Source organism: Dysidea avara, chromosome 7, assembly GCF_963678975.1.
Source record: "Dysidea avara chromosome 7, odDysAvar1.4, whole genome shotgun sequence".
In the NCBI taxonomy this organism is placed as follows: Eukaryota; Metazoa; Porifera; class Demospongiae; order Dictyoceratida; family Dysideidae; genus Dysidea; species Dysidea avara.
The window spans coordinates 31,209,545-31,236,262 of NC_089278.1; the positions used below are offsets into that span (position 1 = coordinate 31,209,545).

At 37.5% G+C, this 26,718-nt stretch overlaps 1 protein-coding gene across 2 annotated transcripts in view; it reads left to right on the top strand.

Moving 5' to 3' along the window:
• Positions 1–26,718, top strand: part of LOC136261805 (uncharacterized) — a 59,396-nt gene that overhangs the window by 21,267 nt on the left and 11,411 nt on the right. The window contains exons 4-8 of one of the 2 annotated variants that reach the window (XM_066055869.1): positions 5,536–6,089; positions 9,807–9,862; positions 12,392–12,499; positions 12,558–12,703; positions 12,777–12,901. In XM_066055869.1, coding sequence (XP_065911941.1) covers positions 5,536–6,089; positions 9,807–9,862; positions 12,392–12,499; positions 12,558–12,703; positions 12,777–12,901 — 989 coding nt within the window. Of the gene's footprint in view, positions 1–5,535; positions 6,090–9,806; positions 9,863–12,391; positions 12,500–12,557; positions 12,902–26,718 lie in introns of both variants that reach the window. The other variant, XM_066055868.1, reaches the window with a different exon arrangement.

Here is a 26,718-nt window from a genome sequence, read left to right on the forward strand (position 1 = left end):
CTTGTTGCTAGTTATACTTTCTGGGTTTTACAGTTGTCTTTTGTAATGACTTCCATTTTAAGTAGTTAATTGGGCAAGTTGTGCAATTTTGGTAAAATTTGCCCTATGTCAAGCTCATCCAGATGTTTATAGCACATCCTCAAATTAAATCTATACTTTGCATGTGCCCAAATCAAGACTCACGGTAGTGAGGCATGCGGCCAAGAAACTACAAAGCGCACACCCAATTAAAAGACGCGCGGAGTTATTTATGTGTAGGGCCGGTTTTGCAATGTTAGCCCTGGATTACACAAAATCTCTCAATAGGTTTGTATTGCATTACATAATAAAAAATTTTTTTTCGTAGTAGTACTGTAGTTTTCTTGTGACCGGTATTAAAATGCGTATTTAGACATATTTCACTTTATTTCTCAACCTTGTGTTACACCTAGCGTCACCTTATACCAGTCAACTTACCCATGTTTGTACAGTCCATCTAGCACTGACACTATCTAATCCTGGTTTGTTCATATGCGCATTTTCTTCGATCAAACCTCTAATCCCTATAATAACTTTTAAAGACACAATGTGAACACAAGCCCTAATGTCTGATAAACAAGTTGTAAAAGGGTGTAGAACCGTAAGTTCCCTAGGGAAGGTGTTTTAAGCAGAAATCTTTAAAACTCCATTTAGTGCCATGCCTCATGTGTGCATTGATAATTGGCAGATGTCTTATAAATAAGTGTGAAAGCGTCAAGAACATAGCGTCACTAGAGAAGGTGTTCAAAGCATAATTCTTGTTGCCACACCACACATGGTGTATTAAAATAACTTGTGTGTTCTGGTGGTGCTCAAACCAGCTTGTTACATAGCATTACCCACCCTAACAGCAAGTAGTCACTCCCATTGTGGCTTTCATCATGCATGTCATTTAATTAATACACATGTTACATAACAAAATATATCACATTAATTGTTTGTGACATTAACAATAAAATTCTGACAATAAAATGGGATAGTTAGTCCCATCACAACTGTACGCCTCATCCTGGAAATTCAGAAGATTATAATCAACTGAGATATAATGCCAAGATCTTACCAGGCCTCATCGTCCATGTACACTTGAACTAAAGAGCACACACAAATTATATATTTCCTCTGTCTATATAAACTTACTCCCCTGAACCTTGATCTTAGTTGCCCAGTTACATATGTACCACTGCTAGTGAGAGAACCACATGCTATGACCAAGTACCCTGTACCTGTAAAATTTACAGGGCATTAAATACAATACAGCTAAAAATCTGTCACTTTTTACACAAATGACAGATTTGGGGATCTGAAAATTCATCACACCCTTGAGGTAATACGTTTGAAGATTCACAAGTTGGCCTGTTAGTGACCTTACTACACGGTGTCCTGATTAGACAGGTTTCACTGTACATAAAGACCAGTATGCAATGTGAAAGAGTATTTTTTTGTACAAGCATCATGTACATTACCTTACTTTTTCCACCTACAGTTCTGGGAGACTGGGACTTCTAAATTGGCACTACAGTGACAATACTGAAAGCTGTTTGGTCTGTACGAGTACACCTTGTTGACAATCCATCCATGAGATAATTTCAAGTGGGATAATATTGGCATTTGCTGCTACTCAAGTTGGTACCATCACAGAAGTTTCCAGCTTGGTCTCAGTGAATTTGCACTAGTCAGTGCAGACGTCTGACAGTCTAAAAACCAATCGCATACACATGGTTAATCAGCATGAATAGATGTGGCACTTTGTCATTTTTTCACTCCTTTCGTTACTGAACCTCCACTCCTCGTTTCGTTACTGAACCTCCACTCCTCTTTTCATTACTGAACCTCCACGAAGAGCTGAGTACATCAGTATTCTCGCAATTCTTTAATATCCATTCGAATTCTTCAATCGGTGTACGTATCTTAGTTTCAAATCAGTTAAAGTATGCTTCGCCACTCCATTGAAATCCAGTTACAATATAAAAAAATATTTAGTAGTATTCAGTCCTCTCAGAACAATCATTGAACAATATAGCTGAATATTTACATCTCTGTCTGAAAACACTCCCAGATCCCAGATGCAATCTCAGAGTTGCTATTTCAAGATGGTGGCATTCCCCAAGATCACCTAGAAAGCATGCTTTGCAAATCAGTGCTTTACACACATCTTTGATAACTCTGACTGTAGCCATTATTGCTTGGCATGACCAGTAATTTCCACTGGCCCTTGTCCTAATAAAAAATTAACAGCTACTATAGGAATGTATGTTATATGCTCACCACCTATCAGTAGATTTGTGTTTGGTTGCAACACCTCTACAAGGCAGAATTCATCATACACCCCCTCCCCGGCCATGGCTTGAACATTGGGTCTGTAAATTATATAACTGAGAAAAATTAGTTATACCCCCCCCCCCCCCCCCCCCAAAAACACCTTTGCTGTAAAAAAAAGGTGTGTCCAAGAAACTACAAGTATCTGTAACCCCATGTAAAACAGATGAGCTGTAGAAAAACACTCCATGAAATTAATGGGTAACTGAAAGAGCTGATATCTAGAGCGGCCAAGAATCAATAATGTTACTACAACTGACTATGATTACCAAAGAATACCTTGGCTGTAAAACAGACAAATAAAAGTAACTGGCAACCAAAACAGCTGATATCTGAAGTGGCCAAGAATAGAAGTAAAGTTGATACAACTTACTACAGTTATTAACTTGCAACATTGAATCTTAATCATTCAACTGTGTTCTATACATTCACCCTTGCTACATCCTAAATTAATTCTTTGTAACTCTAATTGGCTGGTAATTTGGCCACCTTAAATTAATTCTTTGTAACTCTAATTGGCTGGTAATTTAGATGCCTTTTTTTCTTTACTCAATAGGCGGCCAAATTACCAGCCAATTAGAGTTACAAAGAATTAATTTAAGGTGGCCAAATTACCAGCCAATTAGAGTTACAAAGACTCAATTTAGGATGTAGCAAGGGTGAATGTATAGAACACAGTTGAATGATTAAGATTCAATGTTGCAAGTTAATAATTGTAGTAAGTTGTATCAACTTTACTTTTATTCTTGGCCGCTTCAGATATCAGCTGTTTTGGTTGCCAGTTACTTTTATTTGTCTATTTTTACAGCCAAGGTGTTCTTTGGTAATCATAGTAGGTTGTAGTAACATTATTGATTCTTGCCGCTCTAGATATCAGCTCTTTCAGTTACCCATTAATTTCATGGAGTGTTTTTCTACAGCTTATCTGTTTTACATGGAGTTACAAATACTTGTAGTTTCTTGGACGCACCTTTTTTACAGCAAAGGTGTTTTTGGGGGTATTAATTACTGGCTGAAGTGGACATTATGTTTCATTTCAGCTATGTTCAGCTCATCACACAGCATTACAAATGAAGAACACTTTAAGACGTGCATCTAGCCACTATGGAAAATATACAGACAATTTTTATCAAGTAGTAGCAAGAGTTCATAATATAGTAGTAAGAGAGAGTATCTAACTGAGATGCATTTATCAAACGCACTGCCAGTAGTACAATATCAACACCTCACTTTGTTCTGCAGAATAGAGGCTTCACCATATTCAACACCTATCAGCAGTTCTCTCTTACCAGCAGAGTTGTACTAAACACCAATCATTGCCTTTCCATACTAGGAGAGGCATTGATTTCATCAAAAGGTGAACTTGTAGCAATGTGTTTGTACAGGGTATATTGAGCGTTTGATACTCTCCCTCTTCTAATATTATGAACTCTTGGTAGTAGTCATCCATTGACAATTAAGTCATGGTAATGAGCTGAATATAGCTGAAACGAAACATAATGTCCTGACTCCACTTCACTTTTGAGCAGGTAATTGATAGTTGGGTACATGTTCACATGAGTCCGGTGCCATTTCTTTCTTTTGATACTGTATGCATAGATTCACGAGTCATAACAATGTTAGAAAAAAGGACACAAACAAGTGCAAGGATAAATAGAATTTTAAGTTTGATTAGCCAGCTAAACTAGGGAGGTCGCCTACACCTGGAGATATACTTAATTAGTCTAAACCCATGACTGAATTGGGGATTGAATGTCCAGTAATATATCTGCAGGTGTAGGCAACTTTCCTTGTTTCAATACTGTTTTGCTATGATTCCAAATCAAACTTAAGGTTTCTAATTTTTGCTTGTACTTGTTATCTTTGCAGGTAAGTTTATCTTCTTCATTATGAAGTCATACAGTATACAATATTTCTATCTATATTTCTAAACCTGTATGTGTAGTAGCTAATGATTCACAAACTCCTAATCCTACTATAACTTTGAAAAAAACTGTATTACTGCCTGAGCACAACATAACTTTTCATATAAACACACTATGAAAGTATACTACGTTTTCTCTCAAGTTTTTCCAAGCAAAATAATTATACAGTACAATGAGCCAATCACCTTTATGTGTTCTTTGTAAGGTGCTGGCATAATGAAATCTGAGTGCGTACTAATAGACCCCATCCATGTATTATACATGAGTAATGTAACACTTAGCATGGGTAGATCAAAAGAATGTTTCAGTATATTACCCTGTGGTGAGGGAATCAGGGCATTGTCTGTAGAAAATTAGGAATTTTAAACTCTATTAGGGATCAAAGGAACAAAAGTAGTAAAATGCAGGAGGCCGCCTACACCTGAAGATAAATTATACTAGTTGACATTTACCTTTGTTTCCTACACCTGAAGATATACTATCAAGTGAACATTTAATCCCATGGGATTAGGGATTACATAAATGTCCACAAGTATATTTCAGGTGTAGGTGACCTCCCTTGTTTTACTACTTTTATTTCTAATCAAACTTAAAATTCCTAATTTTCCTTGGTTTGTTTACTATTTTAATGTATAACATTATTATTATCATTACTCGCAAAGTTTCATCTCTCAAAAATTTCCAGCTATACGGTAGTTAGCCAGTAGAATAGCTATTAAATAAATATATTTTCATAGCAGCTTATCAAAAGCATTTTTGGCTGCTCTGAAAACACTTTTTGGCTTGATTCTATGTACCTAACCAAGGTGCAATGAGGTTGCCAGTTTCTGGTCAATATTGTTTTTTGTGAGAAAGTACAAACCTCCATGATCCTTAATATACAGTACTATCATACTGTATGATTAGTTGTGTTAACATTCATTCATTCTTGGCCACTCAACTGTTTCAGTTGCCAGTTACTTTTACTTTCATGTGCATGTGCACTTTATACAGCCAAGCTGTGTTTTGCATGGATAGACAATACCATAATATATATATATATATATATTTATATAAAATATAACTTTCAGACCTTTTTAAAGACAGGTCTATAAGCTTGATTGTACCCAACTAATAAAGCCAAGGCACTTGTGAGACTGGTTTCAGTTGTTGATATATATTGTTTGGTTGGGCCTTTGTGACCTGCTGTGCAGAACTATCATACTAGTTTGTGTAATGTATGTGCGTCATACAATTATTATGATTCTTTAATTAATTAAGTACAATATTTCTTCAGCTTAGCAATGTAGAGGTATTTCAATCTGCTGCACCCAGTGTATCATTGCTTGAAATCTGCATTACACTTGGACATTGTAATGATTGTATCAACAATACTTCACCAGTATTTCATCTCTTACAACCAGTATATGACCTCAGCCTTTTCACAGCGAACAGTCCATGTAGTGAAACTGTTGTTTCCCTCTTCTGCAATGCTATAAATGATGATGATATCGTTAACATTAGTCTGGATACAGAGTGTATGCAAGTTAGAGACAGTAGCTGTGCCTCTGAGTGGAGATTAGTAGAGACATTCTTTAACCTGTCATTGTTAAACTGTAGTAGTTTGAATGATGCTGAAAGCATTTCACTTTCAAGAGCTCCAATTTTACCATGTCCTGATGGTTATGGAGTGTTGTGTGGGTCCATCTGTCAACCATTATGTGCTGAAGTTTCCTCATTTACTGAAGCAGCTACTACTGTTTACAGAGTACTAAATATCATATTCCATAGCATTGCTATCATCAGTGGAATTGCCACTTTATTTGCTTGTATTTATCACAGAAAGAAAATGTAAGTTCAAATTTAAATGTATGTTATAGTTAGAACAAACCAACAAGGTTCATTTCAGCTAGTGTACAGAAAGAGCAAGTGATTGCATGAAGAGCAAGTGATTGCATGCATGGTTTCATAATTAGGATATAGAGTTTCAATGAGTGTGCATATTTCACACACGGGTTGTTGCTGAAATGTATGCTCTATATATAGTTATGTTATAGTTATATTGCAGCATCTTAGGTCCAAGGTGAAACCAAGAACAAGTGTTAATAACTGTAAGATATTCTACGAGTGTTGTGATATAAGTTATAGTTAAATCCCACCACCAGTAGGATATCAGGATATCATTGTTATCAACCAGAGGCGAAGCAGAGGTGTTGATAACTAGATATCCTACGAGTGCAGGTGGGGTTTAACTAGCACACTTTGAAGTAGTCAAGTTCATAACAATGTATTAATAAGCATGTCAGTTGTGTATGGCTTAATTTTTGTTGAATATGCAGTTTTTGTAATGATATGGCTTCAATTTTTTGCTGAAAATGTAGTTTTATAGTGTGTATGGCTTCAAATTTTGCTGGATGTGTAAATTTTATGGTGTGTATGGCTTCAATTTGCTTTTATTGCACTTCTTTTAACTTAATGTGTATTTCCATATATGTACTGGGGTTTAACCACTATATACTCCCAGTTGTCTACTTTGATGCATGACTTCAGTGGGATAGAACTGGCTTATATTATGTCCAAGTAAAAGTCTGTCAGTACTTTGATGTATATGGCTTCATATTCAGCTTGCATGAACACATCATGCTTGACAGTACATTTTTCAACATTGCACATTGGGTGTTTAACGCCTTACTAGAGAATATGGTAGTTGTACAAGTACACAAAAAATTTGGAATTTTCAACTAGAGTAGGGACCATAGCACATCGGTAAAAAGTATTGAAACAAGCTAGAGTAGTGCATGATATTAAATCACAGTAAAACAATAAGAAGTGTTATATCCCTACTGTGCTCAAGGTACCATTATAATGGAAGTGCACAGTAGACATATAACACTTCTAGTTGTTTTACTGTGTTTTAGTATCGTGCACTGCTCCAGCTTGTTTCAGTACTTTTTATCAATGTGGTATGGTCCCTACTCTAGTTGGAAAATGGACAATTTCCATTACAAAGGAAAGCCATCACATGCTACTGCCAAATTGACACTTTTCCCTGTCAGCACAGATGAATGGGACACAAAGGAGAACACTGGTAAGTCCATGAAGAATGCATTGTACATACTAGCTGCGGTATGCCAAAAGGCACCTCTTAGGCCAAAGCGATGTCAAATAGTGAAAAAATCAAGCCTGTAGCAATAGCCATTATCGAGTTATGCTTGTCTGAAGGAACCAGTCAGTTAGTTACTCGGTCAGTCAGTAGAAAATTCTGTTATGTATAATTCTATAACAACTTGTTGAAAGCATTTCGGGTCGATCTGAGGGCTTGTTTGGGCTAACCAATGCTACTTCATCATCATCTGGGAAAAGTGAGGCTGGTTTTTGGGTGAGGTATTTTCATGGGCCACGTCCACACCTTTGTGGTCCCTACTATACAGTACTATCGTACTCTATTATAACTATCATATTGTTCCAGTAAACGCTTTGAAGTGTGGCTTCACTGGGAATATATGTAAGTGGTTCAAGTAAAATCCAAGCAATTTTTGATGTATTTTACTGTAAATCATATTTTTAAAACTCAATTACATAATTTAGTCTGTGATATCAACATAATGAAGTATTTGATAAATGTTGTGCATGGTGAAGTCATGGTGATGATGTCACAATGATGATGATGTCATAATGATGACATCATAATTCAAAATTTTAAGTTAGGTAACTTGTTTGTAACTGAACTCTCTTTGATTTCTAATGTATAGCTAGACTCTTTATAGGGTGAAGCTGAACTCTTTACAAGATGAATTGTGTGTAACTGAACTTTCTTCAAGGTGACTTATAATAGCTGAACTCTCTACACAGTGGCACAGTGTGATTTGTTTGTAGCTGAATTCTCTACAGGGTGATTTCTTTTTATAGCTGAACTTTCCACAGGGTGATTTGTTTGTAGCTGAACTCACCACAGTTTGTAGCTGAACTCACCACAGGGTGATTTGTTTGTAGCTGGATTCTCTACAGGATAGCTTTTTGTAGCTGAACTCTCCACAGGGTGATTTGTTTGTAGCTGGATTCTCTACAGGGTGGATTTTTGTAGCTGAATACTCCACAGGGTGATTTGTTGTAGCTGAACTCTCTGCTGGGTGACATAACTTACTAACGATACCGAATGCTCTGGTGGGGTGACTGTACTATTAGAGTATCTCGGTCACGCACTTGCTAGCTTAGTCTCGCATGGCCAGACCCTACTCTTCGGGAAGTGCTTATTGATTGATTGATAAGATAAGCACCTAGCTGCGAGTGGGTCTGGTAGGGTTAGCCTAAATATTTCAAAGGGTAATTTTTTTGGAGTTGAGCAATGTTGTAAAAATAAAATTTTTGAGGATTTGCAAGCACTCCCAAAATGTATTAGACTAAATGGAGGTCTAAATATTTCAAGGATAAAATTTTCACTGATAACCCTTAAAACTGTGAAATCAGCGAAACTTTCCTCCCTTGAAATACTTAGGCTATACAGTAGTTCAAATAGCGAAGTTGTTTTGACATGAATTCTGACACCCTGTGCTTCAGGGTGATAATTAAACACTTGGTTAACATTCATCATGCCACGTCATATTGCTTACTGTCAACAACGCAATTGGAATTTGCTAACAACTCGCAACATGACATTGTGTAATGAAGGTGTTTAATTATCATCCTGAAAAAGGTGTGTCATCATGATCGAGTAGATTGTTATGAGGTGTGGTCTTGGTGCTCGATAGTTATTATTAAACCAAGATTGCATTAATAGGTGTGGTATCTACCGAGTGTAAGCACTTAAGTAAGTTTGCCACACCAGTCTAAATATGCTGCTCAAGGAAAGTGGTCATAGGGAATATTAACACCTCAATATGGTTTCATTGCAACGAAGAACAGAATAAAAGGAAAGACAACTTTAAACAGGCTGTAGGACCAGGTCTCCCAGAGACCTTCAACTCTTGTGCTGTAAAGCCTTAATAAAATAAAAATATAAATACAAGGCACAGAGAGAACACACTCGTCAGAACCCTAAAAGGCACATGCCACTGGTGAGTTTGGTGTAAAATGGTGGCCGTGCACTGCTTCGTTTGGCCTCCAGCCTTGTGACTGTGGTTAGACAGGGTGGCAGGTAGGTAGAGAAAAATTTGAGTTTTGGTGATTTTTCAGCTTGTTAGGTGTTTTCTTGTTTTTAATACTGTATTTGATGTTAGATGGACTAATATTATTCTATAAAGGTGATTTTCATGGTGTAAGATGTTTCTAAGATGATTTTTAAAGATGGAATTTTAGGCAGTACGTATCAGTTTTGGGGGATCCCTACTTAAAAAGTACTACTATACTGTTTGAATTATATAGGTAGGTTTGTGTATATTACTGTACTTTGCTGTAACTTGATTTATTTAACAGATGCACATATGTATGTATATAAAATTTCTAGTTACTTCACTCTTGCTGCCATTAGTTACATATATAAGTGTGTGTGTGTGTGTGTGTGTGTGTGTGCGTGTGTGTGTGTGTGTGTGTGTGTGTGTGTGTGTAGTCATACTAATGATTGCCCTGTAGGTTCAACCATCCATTAATATTTGTGGTGTACTACACAATTATATTTCAGATTATTTGTAAGTTTTGTTTGTAGGAACTACTGTGGATAAGTAGAAATGTGTTATGAGGCATTTGACTGACTAACCATGTTTGGACACAACTGTAAATGTCTGGACATAATAATTATAATTATTATACTTATTGTGTGTATGTGTTATTTTCCTTAAGTGATTTACACAGCTATTGCATTATGGTTCATGTAGTTATAAAGGTTAATTATATGTTAATACTTATTATTACAATAACAAGAGGACATTTTGCACCTAATTCCATGTACCATATTACTCCAATTAATAGCTGTGACTACTATAAGGCCACTAATTGTAGATTCCTTGTTTCCTGTCACCCGCATGGTAGTTTTAGAGCCGCATGCAAATTTATTATTGCATTTGATAGTTACGTGACCTAAATATTAATACTGGCAGGGAGTTCAGTTGTGTGGTCGTGTCATTGGGATGAAGACTATAGGTTATTGGATAGGTGGACTCTGATGTGAGTTTCTGATGTTATTTAGTGCATGGCTACTAGAAGTGAATCTCTTCAAGTAGCCATTGGTAAACTTGAGATGCGCATCAACACGAGTCCCATTCTCAATTTGCTATTAATGTGCGAACATTCGGAAAATTCATACTATAGTATGTTCATGTTGAGCTGAACCCTGAAAAACAGCTAAAAATTAAAAGTGGATTTTTTCTCAACAGAGTTAACATCTCTGCCAACCAGATGATTATTGGTAACAGCAAAGGTGTCAACAACAGACACGTACGGTTTGGCTCCATTACAAGTTCAGGAAAGGGCTCTAATGGACACTGTACTTATATGGCTTCTCCATAGGAAATGTATTATGAAAATTTAGATTGGTCGTAAATATTATGTCAAACATTTGAACAACAAGATTTTGAAATATTTTTAGTGGATCAAGCAGTACTGCAAATGAGCCAAATTTCAAGATCGTGTGTTATTGCATCCATGAGTTATTAAATGTTTTTGAGGATTCAGCTCAACGCGAACGTACTATAGTACTGTTAAAGTTGATGGTACATAGTCAGGCTAGTAAGTACAGTACTAGCTAGCTAGCATGTGTCACCACAAGCATGGAAAACCCAGCAGCTCTATACGTAAATGCCTTTTGGCTGCTCAGGAAACACTACAACACTTAAATCTAATACACCTATCAATGTCAAGCCCCACCTACTCCAAGTCGGGCAGAGGTGGGGATTTGCAAATGCTAGATGACAAACCCCTGGGGACAACTTCAGAGTTACAAATCCCCTACTAATTCGTAGTATTTATCCCGGGAATCACTAACAATATGGCCAAGTATGACTATTCATGTTGCAAATTCCCCTACCCTGGGGACGAGTTTGGGTGACGAATCCCCTACAAATTTCTACCTGCTGTCCGACCTGGAGTAGGTGGGGAATGACATTGATAGGTGCATAACCTTCTAGAGGTTTTAATCTAGTAAAATCTTTCAAGTTACAACTAACCTTGAATCTAGCTCTCCTGAATTCAAGAGAAAATGCAATTTGGAGTTAATGGGCTCCCTTTAATACCCTTGTTATTAAATAATAATTTTAAACAATGTAATAAATAATAGCCAGCTGCCTGCATGGTATTTTTTGTCTGACTAGGATGAGAAACAAGGACTTTACAATTGTTGGCCTAATTTTCAGCAAGGAAAACCCTGCGGCTGCAACTACTATCCGAGGACAGCTCTTATGACAATAATTCTAGGCTGTGGAGTGGCTACTATCTTGGGACAGTTATTATGCCCCCATATATGAGCCATGGCTATTAACTGGTCAAATATTGTGGTATCCATCAATAGTTCAGCAGTTCTCCTGTAATTGTACACACTGAGGTTGAATATTGTAAGCATCTAAAGTATTTGAAAGTTGAACTTTAAAAGTGAACAGCTACAAGTGTATGCTACTTCTTTAGCAGTTCCAAAAAAACATTACTGAATAGCCAATGTGTGTGTTGTGTGTATACTGTACTGTATAGTAAAAAACTTTGGTGGTAAAAAAGTTCGGCAAATACCCTCTATTGAAAAATTGGCATTTGGCGAATGAGGACTCTACCTTTATTAATGTATGCATTATCTGATTGAATGAATGATAGAATGTAAGGAGCATGTAAGTAAGCTATTTCTACATGAAAGTACCACGTGCAAGTGTGCCATTTGCTGATGTAATGAATGTTGAGGGCAATGTTGAATTTTACAGTGAACCTCGCACTCCGGTACAGTGAACCCATGCTCATTGCCAGATATACCAAAGCATTTGTCATGTGGTGATGATCATGAACTGTGCCATCTTTCATATCTCTTGGTAGCTAGTAGTTTAAAATATTGCAGCAAAGATGCAATGTTTCTCGCTATATCTACTCATGTGATTGCTATAAAAAATTGGTGGAAAAACTTTGGTGATCGAATCCCTATTCGCCTTTACTGCCAAAGGTTTTTACTATATGGTAGCTAGGTTGGATGCATGGTTATATAATGCAACTATGCAAATGCAACATTTCTTTCTTGCTGTCTACAGCATACTTTGTAGTGGCACCATACATAATTGGAACTGATAGTTTACTGTGCTCTCATCCTAGCCTAGTTGTGGCAAGTGCTAACCCCACAGCATTTTGTAAAATTCAAGGTATGTCAGTATATGTTCACATTGCTTTGTAACATAATAATGGTGGTTCTTATTCCAGGAGCTGTTATACACACTGGAGGGCTAATCTTTCTTGGATTTTGGCTATGTCATCTTTGTCATTTATTTTTCAGTTTAGCTTTCCCATTCAGAGCACAGCAACTAATGAAATCTGACTGTATTTGGAGGTTCTCCCACTTGACGGAAGTAGTGGTAGTAATAGCATGTGGATTTGTACCAAGTATTGCCATCCTCAGTACTTCAGGATATTCCTTTACAGGATTTCCGCCAACTTGCAATGTTTCAGATACTGCTGTGCTGTTTTATACCTTCACATTACCATATGCCCTCGCATCAACATTTGGTCTGTGTATATTATTGGCATCTTTGTGGATCCTGCATAAGGTATGTTTCATGACTTTTTTACTAAGTTATTTTGTGTTGGAACTGACTTTGTCATTTACCATAATTATGTAATTAAAGAATTGCTGTGAGTGCAGGGGCGGATCTAGGATTTATAAAAGGGGAGGGCTAACTCAAGGTACTAATCTCTTGGGTAGAGGCGTGCAAAACACACTTCCCAGCATTCAAAGCATGCTGGAACTAGGGGGGTCTGGGAGCATGCCCCCCTCAGGAAAATTTTGAAAAATAGATGCTAAAATACTGCAATTTGGAGACATTTCCACATAAAATTCATAATATTTTCTGCCTGTAGATATTTTATATACTGCCTTTAGATTATAGGAATGGCTCTCTGAAGCATTTTGCTAATGGAAAAGTTTGGGTAGGTACAGACAACCAAGTACATGATGCACCCCTCTCACAATTGCACAACACTGAATAGGCGCATGTTAGAATAATAATGTTGAAAGTGGAAAATTTTGAAATTTGAACAATACAAGATTGAATCTGGCAGCATTTTCAATGGAAATTGTGTACCTGAATTAAGTATTGCCATATATATTAACTACACAAGTAGATGAATGAAGCCCTTTAAACAGACCAATGCACTTCATTGCATGTATAGGTGCAGGCAAATTTGGAAAGTTCCATAACAGAACCAACTACATGTTTCCAGTGAATGTTCTATTAGAGTAGTTAGCTGACTGCTCTATTAGAGTATCTCGATCTTGTACACCTCCAATGCTGATCCGGGTCCTTGTTGCATAAACTTTAACATAAATCCACTGATGATACCTTGGAAAGATGTTTATAAGGTGGTTTTATGAGTATTTGTATTATTAGTGATCATATAATTATGCTAAGACAAAATTTCATTATAATACTCAGCATATTGATCAAGTAAAGCCTAAATATGAAGGGGGGGGCTTCAGCCCCCAAAGCCCCCCCCTCTTGGATCCACCCCTGGAGTGATATATGCAAAATATAGCATGTAAAAGAGTGGGTGATGAAATATGTAATAGTTATACCATGGCTGCAAGGGATTTTGCTGATATATACACCCAAAGCCCGAGGGCTGTGGGTGTATATGTCAGCAAAATCCCAAGCAGCCATGGTACAAGTGATATATATCACTGGCGTACTCACCTAATAGGTGAAAGAACTAACGAGGACTCATCCCATTTGTTTTATACAGTAGCATCTGAATATCGATTGTGGTTTTAATAGCGTGGGCTAATAGCCATCAAAACGTTGTCCATATGTTAAAACATCATTAATACGTTACTATGCTTCAACACGCAATGTTAGAAAACTTGCGATTGTGGGATGGAGTTTATATTGTTATCATTTTTGTACTAAGTTAAGCCAACTAACTTCGCTATTGGGACAGTAAGTAAGTTATTATATTAAGTTAAGTACTTAGAACTGTAAGTTACTAACCTATTTCAACGTAGCAGTAGTAGCTTTGCTGTTCCATGTTCTGTTCAAAGGCTGATACGCGGTGGGTAGAAATACGCATCCACAATTGTAATTGTAATTGTAATTGTAATATTTAAACAGGGATTCCACTCAGTGAAAAACACTGATTTTCAGTGGAGCCCTGCGAAACAAGCATACATACATACATACACAAATACATATATACATACATACATACATACATACATACATAAACATACAACACAAAAGGGTATACAAAGAACAGTACACAAAACTACACAGATACAATCAACTAAATTTATCATGATATAACCGTACAAATTTAGATAAGTTGGTTGCTTCAGTAACAGTTGATGGTAAACTGTTCCATATCATAGCTCCCCTGTAATAAAAACTTCTTTTCCCATAATTGTTGTTTACTCTAGGAACAAAGAGTCTATTAATGTTTCGACCAATATGACCTGTGATATCTCTGGAATAGTGAAATATATTGTGGAGATACGAAGGTAGCTTCTGGTGAATAGATTTAAAGATCTGTATAGCTGTATGAAACTTACGACGTTCCACCAAAGTAAAGGAAAACTTGCTCTGGTACAATGCTGGCAATTTTTTCATAAACTTAGAGTGAGTTCTTTCAATCAGTGCAGTAAACTTAGCGGTGGTGGGGCACCACACAACATCACAGTAATCAAACAATGGTAGGACAAAAGCTGAATAAAGCAAACATAGCACTGCAGGTGTCAAAGTTCCATACCGAAAGATTGATGAGAGTCTTGATCTAGCTCTAGAGGCTATATTAGTGATATGTAAGGACCACGATAATGTGGGATCAATTATAACACCCAAATATCGAACAGAGTCAACTTGGCTTAAAGCCATACCCCCAATTGAGACATTAAAACTTTTGCCCGAAATTCTTTGCCGACTTCCAATAAGCATGGCAGTTGACTTCACAACATTAAGACATAAATGAGAACTACTGATCCACCGAGCTACCTTGTCCAAATCAGATTGAACTTGTGCTTCCACAACACCCAAGTCTGAATGGCTATAATGTAACTCAGCATCATCAGCGTACAGGTCCATAGTAGAGTAATCAACGACAGATGGCAAATCATTGATGTATAAAGCAAAAAGCAATGGACCTAAAACAGATCCTTGGGGCACACCAATTGTAACAGTGCCCCAGTCTGATGTGTTACCATTAAACACCAGACATTGTTGTCGATTTAACAGATAGTCACATAACAGGGCATAAGAAGCTCCGTGAAAACCATAACACTGCAACTTAGAGCACAGAATCGCATGATCAACAGTATCAAAGGCCTTAGCCAGATCCAAAAACACAGCTCCAGTGTATTCACCTCTATCAATAGCCCTAATCCATTTATCTGTTACATACAGCAGCACATCATGAGTGGAATAACCAGAACGAAATCCTGACTGATGAGGTGTCAGTAGATTGTACTTGTTCAGATGTGAAACCATTTGATCATACAGGATACGCTCAAGTATCTTAGATAAAGTAGGCAACACAGAAATTGGACGAAAGTGAGACATACTAGTACAGTGCTTCACCTTAGGCACTGGGGTCACAATAGCCTGCTTCCACTGATTGGGAACAGTGGAGCTTTCAATACATCGATTAATCAACACAGTAATCACCCTCACCATAAAAGGAGAAGCTTTAACAAACCGAGCAGAGACCCCATCAGCTCCAGTAGCTTTATGAACATTTAGGTTAGTAACAACAGATGACACCGTCCCAACATCAACACAAGAGAACCGCATCTGAGGCACAGACTTATTCTCCAGAAATTTTCTAGAAACTCACAAGCTGGCACACTACCAGTCACGTTAGCAATTGTTTTGTGTGGAATTGAAAGAAAGTACTCATTGAACACATCTGCAGAAACAGAAAGTTGTATACCATTTGAAGGCTTGCAGCTCCTTGACAATGATCGAAAATGTCTCCAAAACTTGGTAGGAGTACTCTTAAGTGAAGATGATAGATTTTCAAAATATTTAGCCTTGGCAGACCGCAGCATGGAATTCACTCTATTACGAAGAGATTTATATGATGACCAGTCCGACAGAGAGCCAGATTTCAAGGCTTTTCTATGAGCAATATCACGCAGACGACGCGCCTTAGTAAGAGAAGCATTCGATAGCCAAGGGCAATCCCGCTGACGAACTCTCAAATTCTTAAGAGGTACCAGTTTATATAGCAACCCATTAATAATTAAATTGAAACATTCCAAACAGTCAGAGAGATTGTCAAACTTCGATAAGACATCATCCCAGATATCATCACACATAAAAATTTCATCTAACTTATCTTTATCAAGCTTTTGATAGTTTCTAACAGAAATAATCCGGTGAGATGGAGAGTCAGCACGAAACCCCCTGGAATAAAAGTGACTAACAATCAAACAATGATCGCTGCCACTAAAAGGATATACCCTTGTAGCATCAAAACAATGTACATCAGTAGTGAGAAGAACATCAATCTGTGAAGAACTGTTAATGGTAACTCTAGTTGGCACACACACAAGATCAGTAAGTTGTAGCTGTTTCATGATGGACAAGAACAATTTAGTCAGTGAACAAGACGACTTCAAGAGATCAACATTAACATCACCAAGTACTGACAGCCGAGGACAATGCATTTGAGCTGCCTCACACTCAGATAAAAACTTATCGAAAAAAGCATGTTGGGATGGAGGACGATATACACAACAGATCAGCATGTTCCTTTTAGTTCCAGGGAAAAGTTCCAACCAAACCGACTCAATTTGACCATCAGATAATTCATCTCTCACAACAAATTTAACTCTAGGTGAAAGAAGAAAAGCGACTCCTCCACCATGACGATTCCTGTCTCTACGAACAATACTAATACCTGAAGAGTAAGGAAAGATCTCACAATCACCAATACAAGAGTCCAGCCATGTTTCAGTCACGGCAAATATATCAATATGATTTTGAGTTAAAAGATCAAACACTTCATCAGCGACTGACAACAAACTGCGACAATTCAAATTGGCTATTCTCAGCCCAGCAGGCGAAGATAAGGGTAACTCAACAAAGCTGCTGTTGTCAGCAATTTCAGATACATCACTAGTAAAAGAAGAGCTCAGCACCGAACAGTCATGAAACGGTAAAGCATCAGCAATACACTTTGGACAAGTCCAATTAAAAGTCTTAGTATTCTGTAAAACTTTATAAGATCGAGCATCCACGCCACAACAAACACAATGGCACCAGTAGGCACAAACATCACACTGTAAAGCCCGCTGGTTAACACGAACAGGCTTGTAACATACCGAGCATGGATAACGCACAGGTCCAGGATTTAACTCCACATCATATGACAACAATATCACAAGACAAAACGTCCATAAAACAGGCCAGAGTCCTTTGAAAAAGTAGTTCAATGAAGAGGCAATGAACCTCGCAACCATCTTGGATCACGTGAACGTGCACGTGATCCAAGATGGTGACACTCACAATCGTGACACTCACAATCGTGACACTCACAATCATCCAAACAATTATTTTGTGCCTTCATTATCCTTTAGTAACAACCAACTACTCTATCTTAGCCTATGTACTAAGCTTAGCAACCTCTACAAAACCGAGTCCCACAATATAAAGCTCTATGTCGCTCAATATAACGAGTCAAAGCGCATCGATTCTTTGAACTGGCTGGGTATCAAAGTCATTGGCAAACCGCTTTCCCATGATATTGCCCGGGAAATGTGCGAGTTAAACACCGAGCGGCACCTTTGAACACTCACGCTAAAGTGGTATATAGTGCTATAAATTATGTCATCTCAAGACTACTCTCTGAGTGCTATATTTCCTGTACAGATGAACAATACAATTCTTTAAGTGTTATAGAGAGTCACCTTCAACACAAGGTAAACAATAATAGTGTGTGAAAAAGTCATGGAACAGTCTTGCAACTGACAGCGCATAGTTGAAATGAATTCAACTAACACATACTGTAGCTGCTTTGCTTGTTAGTAATGTACTTGATCATAATTAAAAGTGGCCTGATCAAAGCATACAATAGTGTGTTGTGTTGGCCATGTACAGCCAGTGAGGGCACATGTGTATGTGTACTATATAGAAACCAAAAAATGCTATTTTCATGCATCTGTGATGCAAAAATGCCTAAATTGAAAATGTGCTGTAGAAACTCCTTCAGGGTAGGGAACCAACTATACCAAATTTGAGTTTGAATCTGCCCAGCCATTACTGAGATATGTACCTTCAGGGATTTTCTTATTCAATACATTAATCCAACCAAGATTGCTATATATAGCAACTGTAATTTTTTTTGTCATTGTAAAGTCGTTTTTGTATGCAAAAATTATATACAAATCTCTTATACGAAAATTAATTTTGTTGCAAAAGATTGAGATACTCTAATAGAGCAGTTATTTACGTAAATCATACAAATATATTTTTTACATGAAAAGTTTTATCATGAATTTTTTTGCACAAAAATAAAGCAAATTATGGTATATTATGTAGCTATACGAAAACAGCCAAGCTGTATAAAAGGGTGCAGTTCACAAAAAAAGGCCAGGGTAAAAAAAGTAAAAGTTGTGAAATAAAGTGGTAGCAAAGAGATGGATGATAGTGGAAAATTGATAGATACAGTGTAATTCAGGTGAATTTGTGTTGCCTTATGATGGGTAATCTATCTATAAACTTTTTTCTACCATGTTTCTTGTAACCATTCAGCCTTGACAACAAATCAATCTCCTTAAATTTGAAGTAAATCGACTGAAGCAAGTGTAAGTTATATATAGCATTTGTTCCAAGTTGTGTTTAAAGGAAAAATTGATGAAAAAATGACACCACCTTTTCATGATTTATTATATTGTGCAGACCTCAAAAAGAGTTTGGTGCAAAAAAAAGAAAAAAACAACAAAACAATAGTACAATTATATCATTCTTAGTTACACAGTCTCTAGACCAGCTTGAATTGTTCAATCTCTGTTAAGTCTATCCACACTAAAACAGCCAAGCTGTGAAAAAAGGTGCGGCCTTAAAAAGCCTGGGTGAAAAAGGTTGTGAAATCAAAGGTAGTGGCCAAGAAATGGCTGCAATGACGTTAATGCTAATAAATTGTAACAATGCACACAGCCATTATTAAATTTTTTTAGCATTAACATCATTGCAGCCATTTCTTAGCAGCCACCTTTGATTTCACAACCTTTTTCACCCAGGCTTTTTAAGGCCGCACCTTTTTTCACAGCTTGGCTGTTTTTGTGTGGATTTCACATCTTTTTGTACTTCATAAAGCCCCAAAACCTGACTTTGAGGTTTGTTTTTACTCACATTTCTTCTTTTCTATGTGGATACAATGATGATCAGACTTATAAATGTATTTCATTCCATGATTTAATTCAATATTTGATAATATTAATGTAATACTCTAATAGAGTGCACATTTTTTTGAGGACTTCTAATAGAACATACATAGGATGTTCTAGAACAATCTAGTACTTCTATTGGTAGATCTATGAAATGACAAACATTTGATTATAAGCAGATTTCAACTAGAAATTTCATTTATAAAGCAGAAATTAAGTGAGGTTATCAGCTAAGGTAGCAGTGGTTCAGTGGTTAAGGATGCAGGTGTTAGGAATGGAGGTCCCTGGTTCGAACTTTGGTAAGTTTTTTTTTCAACATTTTTGCACACATTTATTACCCCGTGGTGACTGCTTTATTAGAGTATCTCGATCCCGTGATTTTACACTTGCTTAGTTTTTGCTTTATAACTTTGTCGCTGTACAAAAGGTACTGCTACGATGATCAGCCTATCTACACACCAATTTTCAAGTTATTTCTATACTTGGTTTATCCTGTAGCCGTGACAGAAGTTAGATCTTTTTTTACGTGAATAAATGCTCATAACTCCTTGAATATTACTCAGATTCACAACAAACTTGGTACATGAATCCACCGTTACACGCTGTTCATTTGTGCCAAAGATCGAGGCAATCGAGTTACACATTTGCATTTTATAGCAATTTTTGCAAAGTGTGCAAAAATAAATCGAAGCTCCCTATACGGCATAAGAAGAAAAAACGAAGAGATTAAAATGAAATTTTGAATGCCCATATCTCGCAAATGGCTGTTGCGAATTTAATCAAATTTTCTGTGTTGAGTACCCTACTTGGGGGACAGCTATAATGCAAAAATGGCGTGCTTTGGAGAAGGGACCATGGAGCTATATATGCACGCATGAAAAAGCTGTTTTCTTTCTTCCTGTAAATATACTCACGGTGTGGTCGCCAGCTTTCTTGGCTGCATGACACACAGTACTTGACCACACGACACACTACCGTGTGTCTTGATCACGGTGGGGTCGCCGTATTTCTTGGCCGCATGACACACTACCATGTGACTTGATCATGTGTTGGGGTAAGGAATTCCAAGTTTTAATAGCGGATGGGTTCCTTCAAAAGATTATATCTCAGCAATGGCTGGACAGATTCAGCTCAATGTTGGAACAGAGGATGCTCCCCTCCACTCGAGTTTTCACAAGAAACTTGAATAATTTTCGTTCAGGAACTATAGAGCCATAGACATGTGAAAGCGACATTTTCTTGGTTCCTGTAAAATACATGCATGCCTGCACTGGCTGTACTTAGCCACACAACACACTATTGCATCAGTGTCTTGATAATAGAACCTTGCATGGGTAAAAAAACTGTTTAGCTATACAGAATGCAACAGTAGCGTAATCTCCCAATTTTTTTTTTTGTTTTGACAATGATAATATAAATAAACACTTAAACAGTGTGCATAGAGGCAAACTCTTCCCAGTCCTGGGATGATGGTATTGTTGCCATTACAGAAGCAGCATTGCCACGTTGAACATCAATGGCAACCTTCTGAATCAAAAATTGGGTGGCCCTATTATCACCAGACTGTTCCATCACCCGGGAACCTGTCCGCCTCAGTAATGAGCGTGCACATGATCCCCAAGTACCCAGGGTCTCAACACATAAAGGGGAGAAGTGAAATGATGGAATCTCCCAATTATCGGCAGCACTCAATTATCGGCATATATATTTTCAATTATCGGCACTAGATTACGTATAGTACTTCAATAATTTACGGCATCTCTTAAACAGGTGGTGAACTTAATTCAAGTTGAAAACTGTCTTACTAGCTGTAGAAAATGTTTACTGTTTGTTTTGTTTGGTTGATATAGACCAGTACCGGTCCAGTGTTGGGGGCACTAGTGAGCACTGTTCTGAGATTCCACGAAGCAAAAGTGTGCCTAGAACGGATCTAGAAAAGGACAGAGAAGGGGAAGACCGCATTCACACTTCCAGCAGTTTAACATCAAGCAACGCCCCGAAGAAGCAAAAGCAGTGGACAGTGATGTTGTTAAGGGCGGGAAAAAGTGTGGCAAGTGGCACTAAAACAGTACAATGTTTTTAGACACCACAAGATAGAACGAGGGGCAGGTTGTTCAAGTTGCTAATCCTGGTCTAAGCCATGTTTATCACATACTGAATGGTAGAACTTTTAGTGTATACTCAGACTGCTAAGGCAGGGTGTGATCAGTGTAGAAAGCAAGTTCAAATGATTTGCAAGCCACTGAAGGTGAGACATCTGACACTTCCAGTGCTATAGAGAACCACTTCAGTCATCTCTAGGTGTTTCAACAACTGGTGGAAGTGTACCTGGTGTTACTTCAGAGTGCTGACCACAAGGGTGAATTAACACTCGTACATTAGTCAGTACAATATGTCCCTACCTGGCAACAGCTCTGAGCTTGTGCACATGCTACTGGTGCTCAAATACTTACAAGTGAAGAATGCACCTTTCAAACTTGAAGAGAAGAAAGAGAACAGTAGGAAAGAAAGGAAGGAAGCTGTTAAACTGAGAACAGAAAGTTGTGAGACCCAAAAAGTGTCAAAGCAGCAAGAAGGGTAGCTGAGGGAGAAACAATTAAGTAAAGTAGATAAATTAACAGTGTTGCTAGCGCCATTAGCAACAAGAGGTAATGTACGGAAGGAGATGATGACAGTGATCATTTTATGAAGGTTTAGTTTCCCGTGTTGTGTTATTACATCCTTCGACCTGTTCAGTACAAGACGACACCATAAATGATGAACTGTTGGCACTACTGACCCTAGTGTTATGTATGTTTTTGGATTATGAAGAAAACCACATAGACCAGATTTCTGACACTACTGATCCTGATAATCAGTGTTGAGCGTGTTTCTCAAATTGATGAAGAGAACCACATAAATTTCTTTGAGTGCAATGTGTTTGCAAAATATGGGTACATGAATACTGGTATTCCAAAATAGTTATGGACAAATCTGGAAGGGAACTGTTTTGTCCTTACTGTGTTATATTGCTGTGTTGTAGATTCCATATTAGATGTTACTGTTGTATTATAGACTCCATGTCACATGACAGTATACTATTGTAACTTTTTATTTTGTTATAGATGGAGGTGTTATTTGAAAAAAAAATGTAACTCCAATGTAAAACGTTTTATAGCTGCTGTTTTTTCAGTAATTAATGGGTGTGGTTGGCAAAGTATGGGGGATTTTTTGGGAATTTTTTTTAGGCTTGTAAGGTTAGTAAGCAGGCAGTTAATTGCGGAAGTTGAAGCATGAATCATAATGGAGTGCCGATAATGGAGTGCCGATAATAGAGTACGCATGCTGATAATTGAAAATCGCTTGTCAGTACTTACACGTCTGTCAGATTAAGGCCTGCGCTTGTAACCAGACTATTTTGTAGAGGCGCTTTAAACATGTCTGACGCTATAAAGTTTTAATTTGTGCGACGTTCCTGCCGTAAGTTACGATTCATGTGCCAATAATTGAGAGATTACACTAGTTGTATATTAAGTACTTTTGATATTCTATATCAAGTAGTTAAAGAACTGTACATAACACACTAGTGTTCCCGGATCTATATGTAGGCTAATAGCCGTTGAGAAAACAATCACCTGTTCTGGCCATCAGTCAGTCTAGGCTAATAGCCCACACTCCACTGCCTGACCAGTCAGCCCAACCAGATTGATTTTATAGACTTGAAGACTTTGATGATAGTTGCTTGTGGTTAGCATTTTGTTGACATAAATGGATGAGTCCTAGGGATATAATGGAAATATGCTTATCAAGTACCACAAGCAAAAACTTTGGCTATTAAGAATATGGAATACACTTATCCAAGTCCAGAACAAAAATAATGCAAGTACAACAAGAGTACAATGCCTATTCTACCAAAGATAATTGATTTCATAACTTCTCTGTGAGTTTTTAATTGTTTCGTGTATCTTGCAAATACCTCAAGTACTCTTGGCTTTGTCTCATGCTATATTTGTCTCTCATCCCCTCTTTCCGTGTCATATTTGACGTACAGCACTTGTGGCAGTGCTTTAATTCTTACATATATATGCTAGCATTGGTACTTACCCTACATGCAGGACCATCTCTACATTAGACATTTTAATGCCAGGACACAGAGACCAAGCATTAAATACCAGCACTGCCCTTGTAGCTATGTTTTTAAGAGCATGAAGTCATCCTGCAATTGTACTAACATTAATGATGCAGAACACCAAAGTTGTTCATCTGTGGTTTTGACAGGAATGTAGCTCAATTATTCAATGAGTCTTCTCTACCAGTGCCTTAAAAAGCATTGGTGCCTGCTTCACATGCAGGAGAACTAATAATACATTGAGAACCAAGTATTAGTACCCTATGATTGCTGTGTAGCATGGTGCTTTAAAGTACATGATCCATATGTCAACTTTTAAGTACAATGATGAGCATACAAGGTTAGTTGAACTACATGCAAGCTAAAGCAATTGTATATAATACCTACGTGACAGGTGGTGTACATATAGCACAGTTTTACCTTACTGTCAACAAAGAGAAATATCTTACTATCAACAAAAAGAAATGAACTTGAGCAAAATTTAAAGCCATCACAATTTGCAATTATAGTAATGGCGGCAAGCAAAGGCACACAATTTGCCTTATGCTATGCACTTCAGTTTTAATGTTGTAGTGATGCACAGTTTTATCTCTTACCATGCAAAACCCCAGGTGTTTAAATATCATCATTGAATGTCCTATATGACTTTAAGGTAATGTGTGATTATTTAAGCAGATCTATAGTGAAAGGATGTAAGCAGGATTAGTGAAATAGTTGTGCTAATTGCAGACACAGTTCTTTGGTGTAAACTACAGTATCTCATTTTTCAGATGCTCAGTAGTGCCTGCCCAATCATGCAAATTTCTTATTTTCTACAGCAGCAATGAGGTAAATCTGAACAAAGTGTCATACAGATTAAGTGAAAGAAGCTCTTACCTAGACACTGGACAAACACACAGATGGACAAATATGTTGGCAATTCGCCTCTCATACCACAAAAGTCTCTATGAAGTAAGGCAGTCTTTGTATATACACTACTGTAGTTCTGAAAATCTGTGAGCATAAGAGTTTGTGAATGAAAAAATGCATGGAACAGATAAGATAAAAGAAATGGCAAAGCACAGAAGGCAGACACTCATCGGAACTACAAAAGACACATTCCTTGTTGCTGTGGCGTAAAATGGTGGTCATGTACATACAGTGTAGAACAAAAAGGTGTATCAAAGGCAAAAGTGAAAGAAAAGTTATAACCTAGGCAGGTAGCGAACCCAGATTGACTTGGGGTTAAGGAAGGTGCACAAATCGTCACAGTTGTCTATCTGTGGTTTTGACAGGAATTTAACTCAACTTTTCAGTGATTCTTTCCTACACAAGTGCCTTCATTGCCCTATAAAGTACAAAAAAAGCACATATTGATTAGCTATAACTTGAGTTACTTGATGATGAACATTTGATTTTGCTAAAATCCCACGTTGATACGTGCTTTGCATGCCAAGATACTATGAGCTAAAAATTGAGTTTTAAAAAGATGTGCAGAAAAAAGTCCTGTTTAGAAAGAAAAAATGTGCCAACATGTGGATCCAAACCCATTACCTCCTACATGCTTGTCAGGCGTTCTACCACTTGAACAGTTTGTGCTGTAATTTTCAAAGGAATGTAGCTCAAGCTTGGACTTCTACACACTGTAGAGAACAAATGGAAGCTCATGATAATAATTTTAGAGTAGCTGGATGATGAGTGCTTCATTATCAGCAGTGATTGTGTCGATTCACACTGAGATCGGTGAGTAAGTGGCATAATGGTTTTCAGCTTTACATATTTATAAATTATATATATGAAGAAAACCACAGGATGATATTTCACATATTGCCCTGACCACAGGGTGATATCATAATATATCTCTGACTATAAATGCCTTTGATGCTGAGGTAGTGCGAACACTACGAAGTATTAGTCCCTTTGATTCTATATTGATGTGCTTCAAGTAGTAATTACATAATCGGTGTGAGTTTAGCATAGACTCTAATCATACAGTACGATAGTACTGTATAGTAGGAGTTGGTAGAAATCATATGGTTTCTGTATTTTCGCACCTTAAAAAATGGCCTTGCAATAAATTTTACCCGAAAAACCACCTGGAATGCATTAGTACTGTTATAATGATGCTGTACTTTGGGTAAACGAAGCAAAAAGTTGAATGTTTCGATGTACAGTGAATTTTAAAATCATTTCTTTCATCTGCCAGCCTGCCTGCTGTAATGCACTTGTCAGTTTCATGCCCCACCCCCGGGCATCCCCACACCCCAGGTGGGGATTTGACATTGCTTCTTGTCCCCACTTCTGGGGCAATTGACAGTTGTCCAATCCACTGACTGATTTTCGGTATAGTTGCATTCTTCTAAACAATAAAATCACACTCACTATAATTTTACTAGCTACAGGTGTATACCAGGTTTATTTAAATACTAGTTGCATGCATAAAATATGCGGCGCTTAGTCAACCTTGAGTTGTCAAATCCCCTACTAGGGGGTGGGACATAGTGGGGATTTGACAGCCGATTTTGCCCCACTAGTGGGGAATTTGACACCACGATTTGTCAAATCCCCTGTATTCCCCCACACCCCACACCAGGGGGGGGGGGGGGGGGCATGAAATTGACAAGTGCATAAGACCCAGTAGCGCTAGGTGTACGGCTCCAGAAATTTCAGACAGTGAAGGTAATGACGTTGGATTCACGAATCAGTTGTTCCGATTACGTTCTGTCCACTGCACCATGCTGCTTGCTTTCATCATTCATCCGCTTCTTTGTTCTTCTCGAAGGATACCGTACACAAGGAATTTTAACGTCAAAAAAATTTGATGAATTCAGACTTCAGCAGATTTGACGAATAAAATGTTGACAAAAATCAAGAAATTGTAGGCAAAACCTGTACTTTTAAGG